The 21,788-nt window shown below is 45.3% G+C and overlaps 2 protein-coding genes and 1 long non-coding RNA gene across 3 annotated transcripts; 2 read left to right on the top strand and 1 right to left on the bottom strand.

The window, feature by feature from the left end:
* Positions 1 to 82: 82 nt before the first annotated feature.
* Positions 83 to 3,066, bottom strand: LOC138212580 (insulinoma-associated protein 2). The gene has a single exon (XM_069173030.1). It carries the CDS (start codon positions 2,984 to 2,986, stop codon positions 1,004 to 1,006), a length of 1,983 nt encoding a protein of 660 aa, XP_069029131.1. The 5' UTR covers positions 2,987 to 3,066; the 3' UTR covers positions 83 to 1,003.
* Positions 3,067 to 5,880: 2,814 nt separating this feature from the next.
* On the top strand, positions 5,881 to 9,099 carry LOC138212581 (uncharacterized). Its single transcript, XR_011179464.1, has 3 exons — positions 5,881 to 6,032; positions 8,223 to 8,346; positions 8,946 to 9,099. It is a non-coding gene; the product is annotated as an uncharacterized lncRNA (long non-coding RNA).
* A 3,712-nt stretch (positions 9,100 to 12,811) lies between these two features.
* Positions 12,812 to 16,396, top strand: nfkbiab (nuclear factor of kappa light polypeptide gene enhancer in B-cells inhibitor, alpha b). Its single transcript, XM_069173000.1, has 6 exons — positions 12,812 to 13,140; positions 14,315 to 14,420; positions 14,575 to 14,785; positions 15,345 to 15,433; positions 15,525 to 15,788; positions 15,873 to 16,396. The coding sequence occupies exons 1-6, from the start codon at positions 12,887 to 12,889 to the stop codon at positions 15,906 to 15,908; spliced, it is 960 nt and encodes a 319-aa protein (XP_069029101.1). The 5' UTR covers positions 12,812 to 12,886; the 3' UTR covers positions 15,909 to 16,396.
* Positions 16,397 to 21,788: the final 5,392 nt, after the last annotated feature.

The raw sequence follows: 21,788 nt of genomic DNA on the forward strand, positions 1-21,788 counted from the left end.
CTGCTGGACCGATTCATATCTTCAACGCGTGCGTCGGCTTCATAATGTCATTTATATGCCGACGGTGCAGAACTGCTTCATCGATAAGACCGTGTTAACATTTATTGACAATCATTTAGAATCAATTTCACATTCAACTTCAACCATATCAAAATAGGACTGTACAGGCTTCATAAAACCACAGTTACATTTTCAGCATCATAAAGGCATTTAGCAAATATATCAACAGTAACAATAAAGACAAAAGGGCTTTTTTTTTTTAATTTATTATTTTTTTACTAGCAGTACTCATTAAATGTTCCATTTCTGTATGAAAATATTTTTGAGATTTTAACTGGTACATTTACTATAAAAGGCATATTATGGTCTGATTGTGGCTTGTTTCATTTATTTATGCATTTATTTATTTATTTATTTATTGTTCACTGTACATGAAATTGTCTTTGAAACAATCAGCTTTGATTCTGTCTCCAGTTTCTTCAGGTAACAGAAGGTCACTTTGAGTCCGGCTCTGCTCCACATGTTACAACAGCCTGCAAGGTGTCACACTAACACTCCTCCCCAGCTTCAATGTCACGTTATTACTTTACCACAGAAATTTAAATGATGTCGAGAGAACTGTGTCAATCATGGCTTCCATACTGTTTACTCCCCTTTCTTCTAATTCGCCCGTCAAAGTGACATTTTGTCAGTTTAACTGTGTTTTAATGCCAAATCATTCAGTAAGAGTGTCGTCGTAATAATCTTGCAGATATATTGAATATCTTTTCTCTCTCTGTGGTCGTTTTCCAGTCAGTCAGACACCTGTGAAGATGCTGAGCGTGTGTTTGCGGACTTGGTTTCAGCACCGCGGACAGTTCTATTTAAAATACCGAGCAAAGTTTGTGTCCATTTTCTTTTTCATCACCGTGGACAACTTTTTAATCGTGTCTTATCGACCAGGATAATCAACGACTCAGCAATTTTCCAAATATATATATATGTTTAGCATCTCGCGCTCGGTTTATGGTCTCACGGTCATCTGCAGCAGCATCACCTGCCGGTTCTCGGTGGGATGAGACTTGTTGATGTGCCTCGTGAGCCCCGGGGAGCTGAAGAACGTGGAGGGACAGTGCTTGCACGTGAAGATCTGCTGCTGCTGCTCGCATTCCCCGGCGCTGCTCTCTTCTCTGAGCGCGTGGAAGACGTCCGGTCTCCGTCCTCCTCCCAGCGTTTCCGTCAGCAACTCGTCCCTCATCGCGTGCCACAGACAGTGCTTGTCTCTGATGTCAACCGACGGGAAGCGCGCTCCACACAGGTGACACAGGGACACCTGGCTCTGTCCGCCGCTGCTCTCGCGCGCCTGGCCGTAAGGTGACGGGGGCGGAGACGCTCGCGCTGTCATCTCGTGCGCCGCCAGGTGTTTCTTCAGGTAAGCCTGTCGGCGGAATTTCTTGCCACAGTAGCGGCAGTCGTACGCTTCCTCCTCCGGTAACGACTGGACAAACGGTAAAGGGGCATGCGGTAGTGACAGCGGCGGTTGCTGCTGCGACAGGTCCGCGCGCTCGTCCGCGTTCCCGTTCAGCAGAAGGAGTCCCGCCGGCGGGCTGTCCGCAGCTCTCACCTGCTGCTGAAGCTCCAGGCAGCTTTCAACCGAGTTCCGGTAATGAGGAACAGAATCGTAGTGCGGAGGCGCGAGGCCGTCGCTGTCGGGACTGTCCCGAGCCCGACCGTGCAGCAGCAGCAGAGATGGCTCGCGCCTGATGCGGGAGCTGTCCACCGCTCCGTAGTGCTGATTGGTATTAATGCGCAGCAGCTCGTTCTCTTTGCCCTCCATCTCCACCGGCTGCCTCTCGTGCTGAATGAGCCCTCGTGCCTCTTTTAACGGCTGGCTCTTGTTCGTCGGAGTCTCTCCTACTTGGTTGTTTACCGGACGAGGTTTGTGCCACCGGCGGTGAGAGGCCAAGTTGGCGGGACAGCTGAAGACTTTGTCGCACTCGGGACACCGGTACTCCACGCGCACTATGCGGGAGCACTTGTGCTGCGCGAGAGAAAAGGGGTCGGGGTACTCCTCTTTGCACAGCTGGCAGATGAACTCTCCCAGCGGCCGATTCCCCGCGTGAGCAGCCGACTTTTCCCGCTGCCTCCTCAGCTCCGGGCTTTCCTTCTTGATCCGCAGACCCAAAACCGGCGAGGTGGTGACCTCATCCTCGAAGTTAAGTTTCCGGTTCACTTTGGGTTTCTTTGACGGGTTGCCCACCGGCTGTTTGTTGTGTCTGTTGTTGTTCAAGCGATGATCCGGATCGATGAAAGAGCGTTTTCTTGCCGCGTGCTGCTGCTCGTGGGTTACCAGTGTCAGCGGCGGGAACAGGTGCAGGTGACCGACGCTCGGGTCATATTTGTCACCGTGGCCGTAGGGAGGCGCGTGGTGGCGGCTGCTGCTGGCGAGGAGCCTCTCGATGGAAGCAGAAACGGAGGTCGGCGTCGAGCTCACCAGGAACGGCAGGTCCGGCAACCCCGGTACCGGAGACGATGTCGGGCACCTGCCGGCGAACAGCGGCTGTTTCTCTCCTTCCTCGTGCTGCTCCAACAGTCTCGTGCCGACCGGTTTTACCGGGCTGCAGGACTCGGTTAATGTCAGGTCTGGTGGAGGTGGGGGTGGGGGTGGGAAGAAGCAGGGGAAATCACCATCGGGACTCAAAACGTCCACCTCGCTCACCTGCTCCTCGGTCTCCGGTAGCTGCGCGCGGCGGTCCGCCTCTGCCTCGAGCGCGGACTCCACGTGCGGGCTCCACGCCTCCCTGACGCCGGCGGCTTCCCTACGGGACATCGGGAATCCTCCTTGTGGCGGTTGAAACGGGAAAACACCGGACACATGGTTCTCCGGTCTCGTCGCTTCAGAGTTGTTGCCGTTGTCGCGTGCTTCAGGTTTGTTGTCGCCGTTATTTCGTGACCGGTACGAAGCCGAAACTCGCCGGTTTCTCTTCACCAAGAATCCTCGAGGCATTGTGACGATGACGACGGCGCTCGGCGCGTGGCACCACCGGGCGGAAAGGACAACAACTCTTGTCTCGAGCTCACTTTCAAGTCGAGCTTTGAAGTGGCAGAGAGACAGAGAGCAGGAGGCGCGCGCAGGTGAGCGCACGAGTGAGAGACGGAGGGAGAGAGAGAGAGAGAGAGAGAGAGCGTGCGTGGTGCGCGTGTTTGTTTTTATCGACCAGTCTCTCTCACGCACGCACACACAGCTCGTAGCCCCATAATTACAGGACTATTATTAATCTATGTATTTGAAGTCTTAAATTAACCATCAGACGTCAACATTTGCATTTCTGTGGACAAAGTGCTTCTTCAACGATAATAACCTCCTCAAAACAGGCTGGTTTAACTTTAAAAGAAGCTTCCAAATGAGGAAAACATATTATTTAGACATCCAAATATAACCTACATTCAGCTTAATGGACCGAGAGGTAAACACCGATTCAGCCCGAAGAGGATCTGGAACACGCAGCTCCGGAGGCACTTCTTCATTCAAGGGCTGGAAAAACAACAACAACAACAACAGTGGAGATGAGAGATAAACAGATGTTTGCAATCCAGCAGAACTCAACCCTTAAAAAGTCTTTTAGAAATGTATATGAAGTATGAAGAGTAAAATCCCTGCAGGTGCTGCATGCAAGTAAGTGTGCAACATGTTCACCTGCTGGCGGCCCAGATAGCAGAACTTTGTTTGATTAGGTTTGTCCCCTCAGACTTCAGGGGTCAGATTGAACTCCTTGTGAAGAACTTGTTTCCGCGACCTGCTGAATTTGGCCTTTGAACACTCACCGCAGCCTGCAGACAGAAAGTGATGTCCCGAACTGGCCTCATAACAGAAGAACAGCACCTTCAACCCTTTTGGCTGTTTGAACACACCTAAAACATTATTTCATGAGCTTCAAAAATATTGTCACCTGGCCTTTTAATTTTACCCTTTTTATTTGACTTTTTTTTTTTTCTTTTTCATTTTTGCTTGCTGAAAAAAAAACCGAGATGCTTAATGTTTTGTTTTCTACCTCTCATTTGTAAAAGCTGATGTTCCCTCGGCTGTCACTCAGAAACATGTTCAACGGACGTCTCCAGGAGGAAGCCCTGATCAGGTCAGCACGTTTCTGGTGAAGTGGGTGGACTGAGGACCAGCTCCGTGGGGAGGCGGGGACAGATCATATCTTTTTAAGGCCGCTAATGACCGTTTCTGTCCCGCTGAAGCGTCTGATTATCGCTCCCTCTGTTGTTGGTGGTGGTGGGAGGGAGGGAGGGAGGGAGGGAGGGAGGGAGTACCTCGGGCGTTGCTTTCCCTCTGCGTGTGTGTATGCGTGTGTGCGCGCGCGTGTGCATGTGCGCGCGGCGTTATCTCCCCAGCAGAACAGCAGTGCATTGAAGGAGAGAGAGAGAGAGAGAGAGAGAGAGATTGTGATCTGATGTGTGTTTATGTTTGAAGGACTATTCACACACCCCCCCCCCCCCCCCCACACACACACACACACACACACACACACACACACACACACACACTAGAAGCTGCTCTCGCTGATAAGAGATCGGAGGGAGGTCCGTCCATCCATCCATCCATCCATCCATCCATCCAGCCTCTCCCCCCGGGCTAAGGGGGCCCCTCTGTGCGGGCCAGGCGCTCTCCAGCTCGGCCAGTGGGCTGCGGCCAGCCGGCGTCGCTGTCTGGAAATCAATCAAGGAGGATGAGCGTGAGAACGAGCTCGAGGGTCGGGCTGCTGGCCTGACGGGGGCCGCCTGGGGAACAGAGATGAGATGGGTGAAGGAGAGTCCAACACTAAAAACTAATTAAGCCCGAAGGCTGCAGGGTCCAGAGGTCTGGTTGTTTTTCCCTGTAATTGTCTAACGTCTCCCATGATGACCCACGTTACTGACCCTGAAACGGTGACTGAGGCTTCTTGTTGTGTTACAGCCCATTCATACGGTCGTATCTGAATCAGTCGAACCGCATTTTGTTCTCTGCAAGCCCATTTCCACCAGGAGAGAAACATCGATGCGAATGTCAAGACAAAAATAACGAATGAAAATACTGTGAAGCAAACTCAAAATTATGTTTTTTTTTTTTTAAATCTCAAATTAAGCCTCATTTTTCATATATTTCATTTTCGAAACACAGTGACAATCATTAAATTATCCGAATTAACTTCATTCATTGTTTTCCTTAACAAAGCAGATGTACCGCATTACTATAATAATAATAATAATAATTATAATTATACACGCTGTTACTCTTCCTCTTCAGTAATTAAATACCTTCTCCACTCACTGGTGATGAAAATGTAGATTTTGCACCAGGCCCTCAAATGCAACACCATTTCATTGGGATGCAAATAAAGTGTTGGCTATCACAGTTGGATTTTATACAACATTTTTTATATTTAAAATATAAATGTAATTTTGTTTTCTGCTTGTTGGAAATCATTCCTGGGCTGTTGTTTTGCCCTCCATTTATTTTCCCACTACACTGCACATTTACTCTTCAATAAATGTTTGATACATCATTCGAGCAGTGTGAAATTACAGTTTAACCCATCTGCCCTTAGAGCTGATGCAGCCAGCAGCTGCAGGCTGTTCTCATATCTTGGATGCCATGAAGGTGATGCTTCTTTTTTTTCTGCAAGATTGAATGAGAAAATCTTTCCTGGTACACGGATGCACACCGAGGAGTAATATTCAGAGGAAATAAACGGGACTGAAATCACATTATGAGACAAAACAAAAGCAGGTTGGGACACGAGAGGAGCGGCACAAGCATCAAAAACCCAAAAGTTTTCTGCAGGCTGATGTGAGGAAGGACGGGATGGAGCGGCTCTTCTAGTTTAAAAACAGGTTAAATGTTCTCCGTCCATCTCCTGTAAAAATATGGATCCACAGAGAGTCTAACGAGGCTGCAGGACATGAAACGTGTGTCTGCAGTTTGCATCGCATCACTGGGCAGTGAGGTGGATAATCCTGCAGACTGCTGAAAATGACTCTATTGATCTGTGCTTCTCAGTCACAAGCCGGTAAGTACTGCAGTATTATACAGCAGATGTGTCTGTCTGTTTACATGGAGTTTATATCTCAACTGATGGGAGCTGTGTGTGTGTGTGTGAAGCTAATGAAGAGTTTGGTAGTTTATTGTTTCAGGGCTCCGTTTTAATGTTTTTAATGTAACATTTGGTTTCTTTTACTGTCAATAACACCAGTTTTTTTTTTTTTTTTTTTATGTAACCATGGGAAGGAAATAGGTCATAGATTTTCCTTTTCAACGTGTGGTTCATAACTACAAACCAGGAGCATGTGTTAAAATCTTGTTTTTACACAGAGTCAACGGGCTGTTAAGTGTCTGGGCTTTATTGTTGCTGCAAAAATTATTCAAAGATTTAAGGGGGAAAAAAACAGAATTAAGCTGCGCTACACTGGTTTACACCTACAGAGGAGACTGGGGGACAAGTGTAGAATGATTTCATGTCAATTTTACACTTAAATGCACAACCTTTTAGGACTAATTCCTCCTCTTAAATTCACTCGTTACACAGATACCCATTCTTGAAGTAAAAAGGCTAATTCAGAATGTTTTTTTATGTGTGATCTATTGAATCAGGAGTCTTAATAATGGCTTGTTTGCTTGTTAACTTAAAGTTCAATCACATAATTAAAAAAAAAGAATGTGAAATAAATAATCCCTGCTGATTAGTCAATCCTGTTTCACTGATATCATCTTCAGTAAGATCATGAGAGTTGGCAGCCTCTGACTCCTCAGTCTGTCCACTCTGATGGAGGACTGCAGGTGTCTGTCACCTCTCGGTAAACTGGTCATCTGGCGCCATCTGGTGGTGCAGGACCGTCACATCCAGATGTTTGGAGCTGTTTCGTTGGCTTGTAAACGGGAATGGGAAAACAAATCCAACCTAAAGGCTTTTAACACCAACTTTCTACTGTTGCTGACATGACTACAAGACTAATTATTATGGATTAACTTCTGCTGAGCTTTGTTTGAGCCTTTGTTTGAAAAAAATTCCCCTCGGGGATTAATAAAGTAAATACCTACCTACCTACCTACCTACCTGTTTGACTGACAGCAGCCCTCTGGCGCCCCCTGCTGACAAGAGATCTGGACTAGAGATAAGTAAACAAAGGTTAGATTTGATCTGTTGGCCGCGTGACTCTGCAAGATCATGCTCAGCAAGTTTCCATACGAAGTCTGGTGACAAAGAGGGGGTTAGAAAACAGCCGGTTTTAGAGAAGGGAAGTCTGGACTGCTGACTGTGTAGTGTAAAACCCCCCCGACACCCCCCCCCCCCCCGACATCCCCCCCATAAAGCAGACTCAGCAAAAATTTTGAAGCGTTGACAACACTGATCACACAAAGTTACAGCTGTTGGAATTTCTGCACAAGTGAGCTCTGTTAGTCATTTTAGAGAATTACTTGTTCATCAAATGCAGCAAGTGAGAGTAAGAGTTTGCACTATTCTTGTTAGCATGCATTCTGTAGGAATACATACATATATACATACACTGAGATCACACACCCAAAAAAAAATCTGTCATCATTTCATGTAAACCTGGAAATGATCTGACAGTTTGAGGATTTGGAGACAAGAAGTTTGAACGTGTAACATGAAGAAGAAATATTTAAGATTCTGAGCTACTCGTTGTCTTAAATCAAATATGGGAAATTTTGTATTATTGACAAAAAGTGAGAGATTTCCTTGAGTTGAATCCTTCCGTTGAAGCAGCGTTCAGATGACACTGAGCGACTCATCCAGTAAGTGTTAGAAATATGGCTGCAGCTGCACTAAGCAGCATTGTGATAGATGGAAACACGACATCAGGACTGAGTGAAGATGTCAGAAGTCAGCTTGTAAGTGAAAAAGTGGCTTTCTCAGCATCAAACCATGACAGTGCACAACACCCCCCGCCCCCCACCGCCCCCATCAGAAGATCAATACATCCAGCTTTGTTCACTGACGAATAGAAAAGAAACTTCATCACAGATACAAATGTTGTATAAATATAAAATAGCAGAAAATGTGATATAAATGTTACATTTATCTGATCTTCAAAAACATTCCACAATTATAAAAAGTTATCTGAATCATTTATCAGACTATAAAATGCATTTAATATCTATAATTATAAAAGCAGATTGTGTTATTTACAGTGTGATATATATACATTTTTTAAATCTTTTTTTGTTGTTGTTTATACAGAGAGATGTATAGAGTGGTGAGGGAGAGGCCTGAAACAACGACAAGCCTTCACAGCACATGACTGTAAAATCCTCCCGTGAAGACAAGCAGGAGGCGAAGAAGTCAGTCTGCGGTCTGGAAGCAGGTAAAGAAACAGGTGAACACCGTGAAACCTCGAAGTGTCTCAGAGGTCATGTCTCCGTCACGCTTTCAGTCTTAAAGGCTTCAGGTGCTTCTTAGATGAGTCACTGTTCACTTCGACCCTTCACCATATGTTACTGAGTGAGTGATTCATTATGAGTCACTCTACGTTGTTCATGTCCTCTCATGTCCAGAATGTTCAGGGATTCCCACCAACACACACACACACACACACACACACACACACACACACACAGATACGGCAGGTGTGTGTAGTCACACACTCATGTGACTGTTCTTACACACCTTATTGAGCTCAAATTGCTCACATGATTGAAGCTTCCCAGAACTTATTTGTAATAAATCACAGTTTAATTTCAAGATGTGTCACTTTGGATCATGCAACAAAAACCAGCCCGTTCATTGGTTGCTTTTGTTTACAGGAAATTAATATCTGGGTAACTTCTATAGATCTGATTTAAAGTCTGTGTTTCTTTTAATATATATTTTGTTTAACCTTCGTGTACAAACTAAGACTTCTTTTTATACTGTTATCACTGAACTGTTCATCAAGCAGACTGAAACAATTTCCATGTGCAACAGCTTTTGGCACAAAGAAACAAGTTCGCATTCGACCAGGCAGCCAGGAGCAGTCAGGAGCAGTCAGGAGCAGCCAGGAGCAGCCAGGAGCAGCCAGGAGCAGCCAGGAGCAGCCAGGAGCAGTCAGGAGCAGCCAGGAGCAGCCAGGAGCAGCCAGGAGCAGCCATCATGGTGTGTCAGCGCCGACACTCCTCTTTCATGTTTTCTCTCTCACGTGATCAAGTGTGTGTTTAATTGTCTTTAGAGGAACCAAGAGAAACTCTGAGGTGAGAGATGAGGATTCCAAGAATAATATCTGGGATGGATCCTTCTCACTTCCTCTTACGCACTTTATCTGCACTTGTTTCCTTTTGTTCTTGTAGAGGTGATGGTGTTGTGTGTGTTTTAACAAGACGTTTTTCCACCTTGTGTCTTCAGGCTGCTCCACCTGGCCATCATCCACGAGGCCAAGGACTACATCAAAACCATGATCGACCTGTCCAAGAACACAGACTTCCTCGACACGCAAAACGACCTGAGACAGGTACGCGGGAGACTCCTCTTCATCGTCTCTCCTCTTCATCGTCTCTCCTCTTTGTGGCCCATCCCGTCGCCATGGAAACAGACGGCTGTTCTTAACTGCTGTTTAAAAAGAGGACCGGTGGACACAAAGAGTCATTTATCCCTGAATACTAAAGTTGGGAGGAAGGAAATGTCTTGGTAAGCAAGCCGAATGCCTCGCTCACTTTATTTTAGTTGCATTCGTACTAAAACCGTTTATTACGCAGCACATGATGGTCGATGCTGAGCAGTACCATTCACCTCCACAGTGCAAAAAATACACACAAACTGGTATACAATGAGAGAGGTACCATAAAAACAGAGCTTATCAGAGACTTGATGACACCAGTTCCCTTTTCTTTGCTACAGAAACAACCTCCAACAATAATTAGGTAGTCTGGGCAATCACCGGTCACTCAGGTTAGTTGTAGAAAAGCCTGAAAAAAAAACACTAAAAATCCTGATTCCACCCAGAAATTCAGGATTATTTGTACATTTGCAGCTACATTGACTTCCCTCCACATCTTAGGCTGCTTCAACATATAAGGACTTTTCAGCATGTTGGAATTTTGCTTCTTCACTTTTTGGCAGGTGAAAAAAACGGCATTATTTGGTTATATTAGGCATTTTCAACAGGTAAAAAGGACTGAGTGAGCTATAATCTGTCTAATATAACTCTAATGAGTGATATCAAGGCACTTTGAGGAAGAAACAGCCTTTCAGTAAACAGGCAGGAACTGAAATCACTTTTTGGCAAGTGAAAAACTGCATTATTTCATTTGTGGTAATATTGGGTTTTGAAAAGTATTTCAGCACGTAAAAAAAACAAAACAGGCTGGGCTATAATCTGTCAGACAGAATATAACCCTATTTTTTTTTCTATAAATCGACTAAAAACGACAGGATTAGTTCTTATCTAGAGCAGAACAGGTAAAACCACACAGTCCTCATGAGAAGTGTGTTTAAGGTGACCTCTTTATTTTATATTGTCTTTTTTAAATGACTTACAATCAGTCTAATAGTCAAAAATGATGAAACATACCAAACATACAATCATGGAAAGCATCATAAATGCATGAGAAACCAAGCAATATTGCAAATACTTCTTCCTGCACAATTGGGAAAATTCAATAAAAAGAACCCACTCAGTTTCACGAAGACATCCTTTGCTATTATCGTGGATATAAAGCAACGTGTATTTCCACGTTATTGCGGTTAGGTCTCAATGATACTAATAATTTAAATAAAATAAAATAAGAAGCAGCTCCAGACATGTAGACACTGGTTGCACTGCTTTAACAGGCTGAGCGCGCTCCCGCGAACTAACACTCAGTTTTGGGCAGACGAACACATTATGGCACGACACCGGCTCCAATCACATCTGCAGCATTTTCACATATCAGGGTTTAAAGAGAGAGAGAGAGAGAGAGCACAGTTACTGTTGAGACACTTGGACATCGTTGATTTGTTTGATTCCTCCGTCGGGCCTTTTTATTTGTTCATTCTTGCAGACATCACAGAGCAGCTCTAAAAAGTTCATGTTAGTTTTGCTTTGCTCGGTACTCGTGTTTTCTCTCAGCCTGCTGTGTGCATTCCTTTCCTCCATTCATCTGCTTTATCACGGTTCAAACTACTGGGGTCTCATTGTGCCTTCAAAGCTGATTGTGATCAACAGTGTGCATACACCATATATATATATTTATATATTTGCAATGAGCCGTGGGTGTGACTGCGGTCTATGGTTTCTTGTCCTCTCTGCAGTTGCAGTTTTTTTTTTTGTGCTGGCTTCACACAGTCTTGTCACATAATTTAAAACAAAAAACAAAACAAGTAACAGTACCGCACAGTAAATCATGTGTGAAATATAGGAACGCAATAGTCTGCATGTGTGCGTGCGTTTTCCAAATATGTTGCTCAACAGCTGTTAACTTGACAGTAAAACAAGAAAAACAAAACTGGAGCAGAGAGAGAGAGAGAGAGAGAGACAGAGAGAGGCCTGATCTTCCCAGTCGAACTGATCACGCAGACTTGAACAATGGGAGGCAAAAACAAGGCTGGAGTTTCCCTCAGGCCTCCGGAACACCATGTTCAACCCGACGTTTGTTTTTAAAGGGATAGGTCGCAGCCTTGTGAAGTCTCGCGGCCTTTTCCAGGACTTGGAGTCCTTCCATTTTATCAGCAGAAGGACTGAGGGAGTGATTTGATTGTGGGTTATTAAAAGGACATGTGGCAGAGTCTGTATGAGTTTATACACTTCTCAGTAAAAAACAAACCTGCAGAGGCATCATTCTCTATGTTTAGAGATTCAGGAAATGCCTGCAACCTTTTGACCTCAATGTTTTCCTTTTAAAACAAAAGCAATTAGTATGCATTACAATGAGGGTTGCACAGCACACACACACATACACACACCTTATTAAAGCAAATATAATATAGTACAAGGATATCTGGTGGCCATAAATATGTCGGTGTTATATCATATCACATACTGTATATCTTTAAGAACAAACATGACACAAGCACGACCATGTGGTCAGCGGGGGAAACTCCACAGCAGGCCGGTTCCTTCTTGTTTTGGTCATTTTATAATTCATGGTAAACAAACTGAAATCACACTGCAGTCACACTTCAGGTTTTGGAGGAAACTCCTGTTCTGCAGATCTCTCCCAGCCGCAGGGGGCTGCGGAGCAACCTTCCCTTTTGTTAAACGGTGAGTCAGGAACACCATAAACACAAAAGGTGCAGTTTCAGGCTTTTTCTATGAATGCATCCATTCCCCACCCATGTCAGAAGAGAAACTCATTAATGAAAGTTGTTGCACCAACACACATTTCAGCAGTTTCTCTGAAGGAGGAAATATAAAACATATAAGCTTGTGTAACATACTGTCTTATGTGTTTTCAAGTTATTCTGACTTCCAGGAATTTAGTGTCTCTCCTCCTGGAAGATTTCTCTGCTTTTATTGTTGACTAGTTTGACTTGCAAAATGAAGAAGTAACACTAAACAGTTTGCATGCAAGAGGACTGATTTTAAAAATAACTACTGATTGTAAATATGCAGACAGAGAAAATGCATTTTTCTTTTTTTGGTACAAATACTTCTGGAAACGCTTTTTACAAACTGTACAATTTGTGTGCAGCACATGCAAAACGATTTTTTTTTTTACTGTCTTGGTGACAATCTAAGTAGCTTATTTATATAATGTGTCTGAACAGAAATCCCCTCTTGGAGCCAGCGATCTGGAGGCTCTGCTGTGTTATTCTAGGTGACAGTTTTCTGGAAATCCCCCACCTAGCTGTTGGCTCCGCCCCGCCGCAGCCCACAGGGCATTTACAGCCTGCTGCTCAGCTCCGCGGAGTGTACTACCGAGCGCACCTCATCCCGAGCAGCACGGACTATCGCCATGGACCTGCACCGGACCAGTATATTAAACCAAATGGATTACAGTCGGGAGCCTAAAGAAGGGAAGGCGGCTCCGTCCACGGAGGAGCGGCTCGACAGCGGCTTGGACTCGCTGAAGGAGGAGGAGTACCAGGCGGTGGCGGCCGAGATCCTCCGGCTCCAGCTGGAATGTGAGCCGCCGCAGCGCAAACAAGCTCCGGCTGCAACCGGAGAGCTGCACGACTGGCAGACGCAGATCACGGAGGAGGGAGACACGTAAGTTCAACCGGGAGGAAGGTTATTTATGTGTTTTCGGGGGTGTCGGCCGGAGCGGGCCCGAGCTCGGCTCGGCTCGGGGAGGTAATTTGACACCTTTCCTGCGGGGAATGTCTTCCTCCAGCCCGTCGTTACCGACACACAGGCCCGGGCCTCGCTTCACTCCGCGCCGGGGCTCCATTTGGACGCTTCAAGGGTTTGTGTGACTCCGCTGCTGCGGTGTTAAAAAATATTACACAACACGGGTGTCCGGGTTAATAACGGGTCCGGCTCCGGTCGGACACGGCGGTATTGGACGTAAACAAAAGGCTATTATCAGGAGGGAATCTACTATGGCCGCGGGTCAGAGTGGGAAAGTCCCGGGCGCGCCGCCAAGGAATCCGACCGACGCGCGTTCACGTGAACGAGGAAAAAATAAAAAAAAAAACGAGACAAAAGTACTTTAAATTACAGCAAGAAGAAGTGCGTGCAGGATGAGGGCCGTAAACTAACTCCGGAGACAGACGCCAGCGGGTTATTAAACACGAGATTAAATACGTCCCTAAAATGTTGTTTTTCTTTTCAACGTGATTCCTCCGCTGAGAGATATAGTCCCCCCGCAGTGCTGCGGTCACTGGTGCATGAGGAGTTGGGCCAAAGTTGAACGACTTGACTGGAAGTGCATGAAAAATATCGAGGAACACCAGGGATTATCAACATGTAGATGGAGCCAATAATTCATTTATTTATATAAATTTACTTTAATGGCATTCTGAGGAAATTATCCATATTTATTTATTTTTATTATTATTATTTTTAAATTGCATAAATCACTACTAAATAAAGTGTATTTGAAGTCTTTAAGCTGTTTGAGGGTCTGTGACATGGAAACTTTGTGAATAATTCAGAGATGTATTTTGCAAATTTGACTTCCTGCTGCGTTTTGATTGAAATCCCACTTCTTCTTTTACATCACCGTCGTGGTAGCGTGGTCTCGCATCACAAAACATCACAGCAAGAACATAAAGTCGAGGACTGATTTACTAATTCTCTTTTTGCTGTAGTTGAGAAACCACAATCGTCTGTATCTGTGTTTGCTGCTGCTGACTGTGTGTCGCTTGTTTCCTTTTGTTCTTGTAGAGGTGATGGTGTTGTGTGTGTTTTAACAAGATGTTTTTCCACCTTGTGTCTTCAGGCTGCTCCACCTGGCCATCATCCACGAGGCCAAGGACTACATCAAAACCATGATCGACCTGTCCAAGAACACAGACTTCCTCGACACGCAAAACGACCTGAGACAGGTACGCGGGAGACTCCTCTTCACCGTCTCTCCTCTTCATCGTCTCTCCTCTTCATCGTCTCTCCTCTCCCTCTGAAGGACATTACAACAAAACAGAATAATGACATAATGAAAGTGGCGGCCGACTCAATGACTCTCCTGTGTTTCCCCTCCAGACCGCTCTCCACTTGGCGGTAATAACAAACCAGCCGGACGTGTGTCACAGTCTCCTGGTGTCCGGCTGTGACCCCACGCTGGTGGACAACAGCGGCGACACGCCTCTTCACATGGCCTGTCGCCACGGTAACCTGCACTGCTTCAGCGTCATCACACAGAGCTGCCGGCCGCAGCATCTACACACGGCGATGGCTGCCAGCAACTACAACGGTAAGACCGGAGAACGGCTGTGTGACCGATGACGGCTTTGAGTTTGTTCTTTTAAGTTTTACTTTTTTTTTTTTATTACGCTGAATAATCAGCTGTGAACATTTGAAGCTACACTAAATTACAACGACTGGACATTATTAGAAACATTATATTCTGCGGTGAGGGTCATTTCCATTTTCTGGTGGCCCATCCCGTCGCCATAGAAACAGACAACTGTTCTTAACTGCTGTTTAAAAAGAGGACCGGTGGACACAAAGAGTCATTTATCCCTGAATACTAAAGTTAGGAGGAAGGAAATGTCTTGGTAAGCAAGCCGAATGCCTCGCTCACTTTATTTTTAGTTGCATTCGTACTAAAACCGTTTATTACGCAGCACATGATGGTCGATCAACTTAAGCACATTTAAATGGAAATGACCTTATATGAAAGGGTGGTTTTTTTTAACGGTAATTTGTTGGATGTCAGGACGCTGGAGTCTCCTACAAAGCTTCCGTTATGAAATGAAATGCTCTGGTCTGGTGGTCAGCTCTTCATCTCTTCTTCTTTTGCTCTGTTGCAGGTCAGAACTGCCTCCACCTGGCCTCCGTCCAGGGTTTCCTCTCACTGGTGGAGAAGATGGTGGATCTGGGAGCCGACGTGAACGCAAAGGTAAACGCACGCTGCATACACCCACACGGTGTCCGGACCAGCCGGCCGCTTCTCTTTACGCTTGCTGATAAAAAGTCTCGGTGTCGTGCAGGAGCAGCATAACGGCCGTGGCGCGCTGCATCTGGCCGTGGACCAGCAGAACCTCTCCCTGGTCAAACTGCTGCTGACAAAAGGAGCGGACCCGAACCTCCTGAGCTCTGGAGGCCACACCCCCTACCACCTCACCTACGGGCTGGACAACTGCGACATCAGGAAGGAGCTTTACTCGCTGACCGACCCGGGCCTGAGGGAGCTGCCCGACAGCGAGTCGGACGACAGCGAGGAGGAGGAAGAGGAGGAGGCGTCTGATGAGGAGGTGTGTGTTGAAATCGCAGAGTTTTCCACAGCGCTGCCTGTCTGGGACGTGCGCTCGGTGTGTAACCACTTTTTTGGTGTGCAGGTGGCGTATGACGACATCCAGTGGAATGGACATTAGCAGGAAATGAGAGGGCGAGGAAGTTACAGAGGCAGGAGGCTGTGATGATGATGATGATGATGATGAAGAAGAAGGACAAACGGCTCGGCGCTTTTCTTACTCCTGCAGTGATGTTTCAGGAGGACGAAGACGGTGTGAGCGACGCGGCGGGGAGGGGGGGAGGGGGGGGGCGTAACTGTTCCCCAAAACATGACGGACAGGCAGCTGTGATGCTTGTTGCTGTGTGAGAAGATCGCTTGTATTCTGTGGAGGCTGCAAAATCTTTGTAAAAAAAAAACAAAAACAAAAAAAAAACAACCCATCCATCCATCCATCCATGCAGATGTACCTGTAACAGCTCTGTTGTATGATATTGTAAATGCTGTGTATACAAAGATTGTATTTTTTATGGAAGCTGTGAATGTGTACAGTTGAGCAGGTTGTATATGTCAGGCAGCAAACAGTTCCAGCACACTCCAGTTAAATTAAAACACTCGTATTTAACAGTCCAGACCTTCTGTGTGTGTGTGTGTGTGTGTGTGTGTGTGTGTGTGTGTGTGTGTGTGTGTGTGTGGAGGGGGGAGGGGGGGAGGGAGGGGGTGGGGGTGGGGGGGTCGTCACACGTGAACATCAGACTTCAAACTGTGTAATATCACAATATGAAGCTGGTAGAGAAGCCAGCATATGATCAAGGCTGTAATTAATACATTAATTAGGATATATATTAAATATATAATTTAATATATATAATAATATATATATATATATAATATAATTAGGCTGTAATAATAAAGGGAAATTACTTTGACCACGAGCCTTTTTTTTTGCAGCCGCCTGTGTGTCTGCTTTTATAAACCAAAGCAGCACAGCTGAGTTTCAGTTCGGACGCTTTTCATTCTCATGTTGAGGACTCAACGACTTTTCTTCACTGAATGAGGAACCAGCGACCAATTGTGCGTGTGCGTGTGTGTGCGTGTGTGTGCGTGTGTGTGTGTGTGTGTGTGCGTGTGTGTGTGCGTGTGCGTGTGTGTGCAGAAGAGAGATAAGAGGCTTTGGGAAATTTTTGTGTGTGAGTTTGTGTGTTTGTGTGTATATGTGTGTGTGTAATGAGGGCAATGAAAGAGGAAGACAAGAGGGGACAGGAAATTCCCAGGAACGGATCACTTCAGCTGTTCCCGACATTCCTGCTTCTCCACCCTCCTAAGAAGGGAATCTCTGCGGAACAACAGGAAGCTGGAGTCCAGCGTTTGAGGAGGGGAAGGAAGGGAGTTTAATAAATGTCATTTAATCATTTATTCTGTTGTGCAATTCTCTGTGTGCTTGTAATTCAAATAAGTGCAACTGGTGTAATTATAAAGACCATAAATAGTTTTCCCCAAATAGGGAGAAAAGATTAGATACAGTTCAAATCAATGCATACTAAAAGAGCTGCTGCTCTGTTGTCTCTGTAGGTAAACAACCGTATCTGCACATAGAAAAATCAATTATGCATCTTGATATATCAAACAGTGACCTCGTGTTTGACTCATACTGCAGCACCAGGCTTCCCTCAATATACACCGTTTTCAGACTGTAAAACACGTCGTAGCCATTGAAGGGGGTCCAAATGATAATTGCCCTCAACAATAGTGTGTTTTCTGAAATGTCAATAAAATGTCATAACAACTTCTTGGTGTAGTGTGACAGCCCTTGTGACTTCCTGTTTGGGGCGGTCTTTCCTGTTCTTGGACTGAAGCAGGAAGTTGGTCGTCAGGTACTGAGTCTCACCTGTGCTCGCTGCTCCTCAGATATATAAGCTGTAGCACTCGGCCCGTTTCCCTCTCTCTCTCCCCGGATGTGTGGCTTGTGGTTTGGTTTGAGGTTTGCTCTCTTTGCTCAACACGCCTGACGAGGTTACAGATTTCCATCATTTAGGTTATCATTGTTTAATTGAATAAATCTTGAGTTAACAGCCATGTGTTGTCCTCTCCTCTTTGTCCTTCCTCTGAGCCGGGCTGTGACAAAGTTGTGACTAAGACTGTTGGAGAGTTCCACGTTAGCTTTGGTCTGGTCTAGTTTGGTCCAGTCCCTTTATTGTCCCACTGAGGGTTTGGTCTGTTGTTTGTGGCTTTGTTTTAACCGGAGTTTCTCCTGGTTGGCTCAGCAGTCACTTCTACTCGGGAGCTCGTTGCAGCTTTATTGGATCACCGTGGTGGTGAAAGTGAGGAGAGCAATGCTCGGGATCACGTCCATCGGGTTTCTTTTGACCACCTAATTTATTTTGATGCTCAGGATTAATTCCAGATTGGTGTTTGATTGCAGGAATTTGGTCCAAGCAGAATGTGGCGTTTGGGTTTTCCAGCCGTGTTTGGTGTTGGATACTTGTGATTTGATGAGTACTAGGAAAGCCTCAGGGTTGACTGTTGTTTCTTCACAGATCAGATCTGAGGTGGGCGTTTGTTTGTTCCTGCAGCCACACGAGGTAACAGTCACCAGATCGAGGGTGATGAGAATGAGTTCTCCTTTGGTGTAATACTTCTAAATCCATATTGTTTGCTGTTTCTGATTTCCCTTCTCGTCAATGGTCATCGCTGCCTTTCATCCTGGTTGCTGAGGATGTTGGGACGCTGGGATTCTCTGGACAACGGCAGCCCGGAAAGACAACAGTACTTGTGGATCTTGGGTAACGTATGAAGTACTTGATGAAGTTTGGGGACTGTTTGGTGATGTTGTATTTGACTGTGTAGTGTTTTTGTTTTGTTTTTGTAGAACCCTGTTTTTATGGAAAGAGGTGTTATAACGCCGGCTTAAATGTCCTCTTCCAGCATGATCTTGCAGTCAGGGAGGGTCCTTAAGGTTGATGTGGCTCCTGTGTGGGCTTCAACCACTTCTACAAATACCAGCCCTGTTTCATTGTCTCTCTCTCTCCTCGACTCCACATCTTCTGGTTTGCTTCGGTTAACCTCTTTCCTTCCACCCTCAACACCAGCACACACATTGCTCACCCGTCCATGCAGTCTGCTCACCACTGATGCTGCTCATGTTTACGCCCAATGTTTCTTTTACAGGTACCTTAGTTCATTTGAAATAAACCTTTACGTTGGCACTTCAGCCTGTCTGGTCTCCGCTCCTCTGTCACAAGCATTGAGCCGGTTCATGACGGTCAGTGGGGGAAAAAAATAAATAAAACGTGAGCATGTTCAATGACCCGTCTGACATCTGAGCAGCAGAAGGCGCTATTGATGATGCAGAGAATTATCAAATTTAAGTCATGAAACAAAAAAGACAAGAGCAAGAAAAACTGAGGTTGCAGCAAAGTAAATTTGAGCTGGTAAAGGAAAGTGAAACGTCAGTAAGTGACATCTGGTGGTTCTTCAACAATTTAAACAGTCGGTGCCGAACTGTATTGCCACACGCATCAATGAGCGGAAAGAAAAGACTCCAAAATGATGCTGCTGTCCTCGCAGATGAACATGTTTTGACACATGAAACGTACTTTTGATGAACAGAGACGGAACGACGTCGGCTCAAAAGCTGTTGTTTTCAGATCTCGGTCGGGTTCAGGTTTTCCTGAGGAAGATACAGACTCCTGTGTGAGAAGTGATGCGTGTAATTATTGTCCATAAAGAGTGTCCAACTTTGAAGACACGAGAGACTTCAATGCACTGCACGGCCAGAACTACGCTGGTGTCTCCTTTTCAAATGCAACCTAAACCTCAGTGCAGCAGGTTATGCACCGTTCAGCTCTGAACAATGCATGTTCCCGTGCATGAGGTCTTTTTGTCTTCTGATCTGAGGCTGGAGTGCGTCCACAATTGCCCGTTGAAGGAGTTGATCTTCATCTTGGCTGATGAGGCCTGACGTGTTGACGCACGATGAGCAACCAACGGACCAGACGGCGGCCTCGTCGCGTTATTGATCAACCAGATCAGACGGCATCTTCAGCGTGTGCAGGAACACGATCTATGACTGCAGCTGTTCATGAAGTGAAAACTGTTCCACAAAAACATGTTAAGTTTGCTGCGTCTTTGCCTGCCGAACTCTTGTCTCTATAAAGCAACTGTTTAACTGTGTGGTGCTTATAATTGGGCTGGAGAAAGAGTCTCCAGTGGCTTTTCTACAGGATGGTTTGTTGATGCAGAGGTGGGTGGCTTGTGGGATTGTGGAATAGGTGGTTTTAGCCTATTAATCATAAACGGTCTGCTCTAAAAACTGCTCCCGATGGCACATCTGGTCGTCTGGGAGTGAGGAAAACTTATGAGCGTATCCTTCAGTATTTTTTTGGGCCACGTTTAAAAAGAGACATTTTCCACATTTATCAAGACCTCTCGTGTACCAATTAACTGGAAAACCAAATCAATAATTTAACCTGCTCTGTTGCAACCCACCCCGGCAATAAATCGCCTCATAATTGATTGTGTCGTTCCGCGGCCTCGTTCAAAGTTTGGCTCTGGCTACATGTTAACGGTAATGTGTCCCATGACCAGATATCCAGCTGCATGTCCTCTGAGCACAATCTTTGCTGATTCGGTGTTAAAGCTCTGAGGCAGTTCATCTGTGCTTGGGGTTCCCAAAATAATTCAGTGATCAGGGCTCTAATTTTACATCTCGGCTATTTGAGCAGGTTCTTCGACGGCTTCAGATTAAACATCAAAAGTCATTAGTTAATCATCCTCGGAGTCGAGGTGCTCCAGAACGATTTCACCAACACTTGAAGTCTTTGATTGCTGAACCACTTGGTTTCTCTGCCTCATATGCTGGATAATGGTTTCGCTGAGCCATCTTCCTCCGCTTGGGCTTCTCCGTGTTTACTGGTTAAGAAGCAAGATGCGTCTTTTAGGCCTGGTACAGATTTTCGCAAAGTTAATGCAGTTATAAAACCAGATTGTTTCCCGCTTCCTTGGATTGAGGACAGTGTAGACCAAGTTGGGGCATCAAAATATGATCGCAAGTTTGAGCTCTTAAAGGTACTTTCAACAGATTTGGGCATGTTTAACGGTCAACCAACAAAATGTGTTTCCTGGAGCCACTGTTACATACGTGGGACACGTGGTGGGTCAAGGTGAAGTGTGGCCAGTGGACGCAGAGATTGCAGCCAGTAGAACTTATCCAACCCTCCTCCCCCAAAGAAGAGCTGATGGCTTCCTTGGTATGGCTTGGTAGTTTTTGTGCTAACTGTTCCTCTGTTGTGGCTCCACTTACAAACTTGCTTAAAGCCGAGGTTAAGTTCCAGCTTCAAGTTGATCATGTAATGTTGGTGCTGTTTTGATGCAAGCAGATCATGGTGCCCTGAGACATGTCAGCGACTTTTTCCAAAAAGTTTTAGTGTTATCAGTTACACTACTCTGTGATGGAGAAAGAGGTCCTTGATCATGTTTGGGCTCTTCAACATGTTCATGTGTATGTTGGTTCAGGCTGCCTCCAAAATATCATTAAAATGTCATATTGTCTTCCAACATGTCATAAAAAAGTCATCGTAATGTATCTAATAAATTGAAAATAAACAGCTAATAACAAGAGACGGAGCCTTTGATGGTGTTCATGAAAGGAGAATATATTTCACGTTTTCTACTCCATAATGGGGAACAGATTGTTTTTTTTTTTCTCAGTATTTGCTGTAAATACAGTGAAAGAGTGAAGAAAGCTCACTGTTCAGTTTGGGATGAATTTAAATTAAAATAATGTATATTGACAACATTTAATTTGTATTTATCTATCTCATGACATTTTAATCGTGACAATCAGTGAGAGCAGAGAGGCCATAGTTAGCAGAGGTGTTGTCTCACTTTGACCTAATAAATAAATAAATAATAAACAAAAATGTTCTGACAGCTGTCGTATCGGATCGATAAAACCTCGGTCAGACGTGCGTCTCATTTTGTAAATCTGATGTCGATTCTGCTGCGACGTCATTACGAACAT

This window comes from Embiotoca jacksoni, unplaced genomic scaffold (assembly GCF_022577435.1).
Source record: "Embiotoca jacksoni isolate LCO1_2020_lvr unplaced genomic scaffold, fEmbJac1.0.p SCAF_57, whole genome shotgun sequence".
NCBI classification, from domain to species: domain Eukaryota; kingdom Metazoa; phylum Chordata; class Actinopteri; family Embiotocidae; genus Embiotoca; species Embiotoca jacksoni.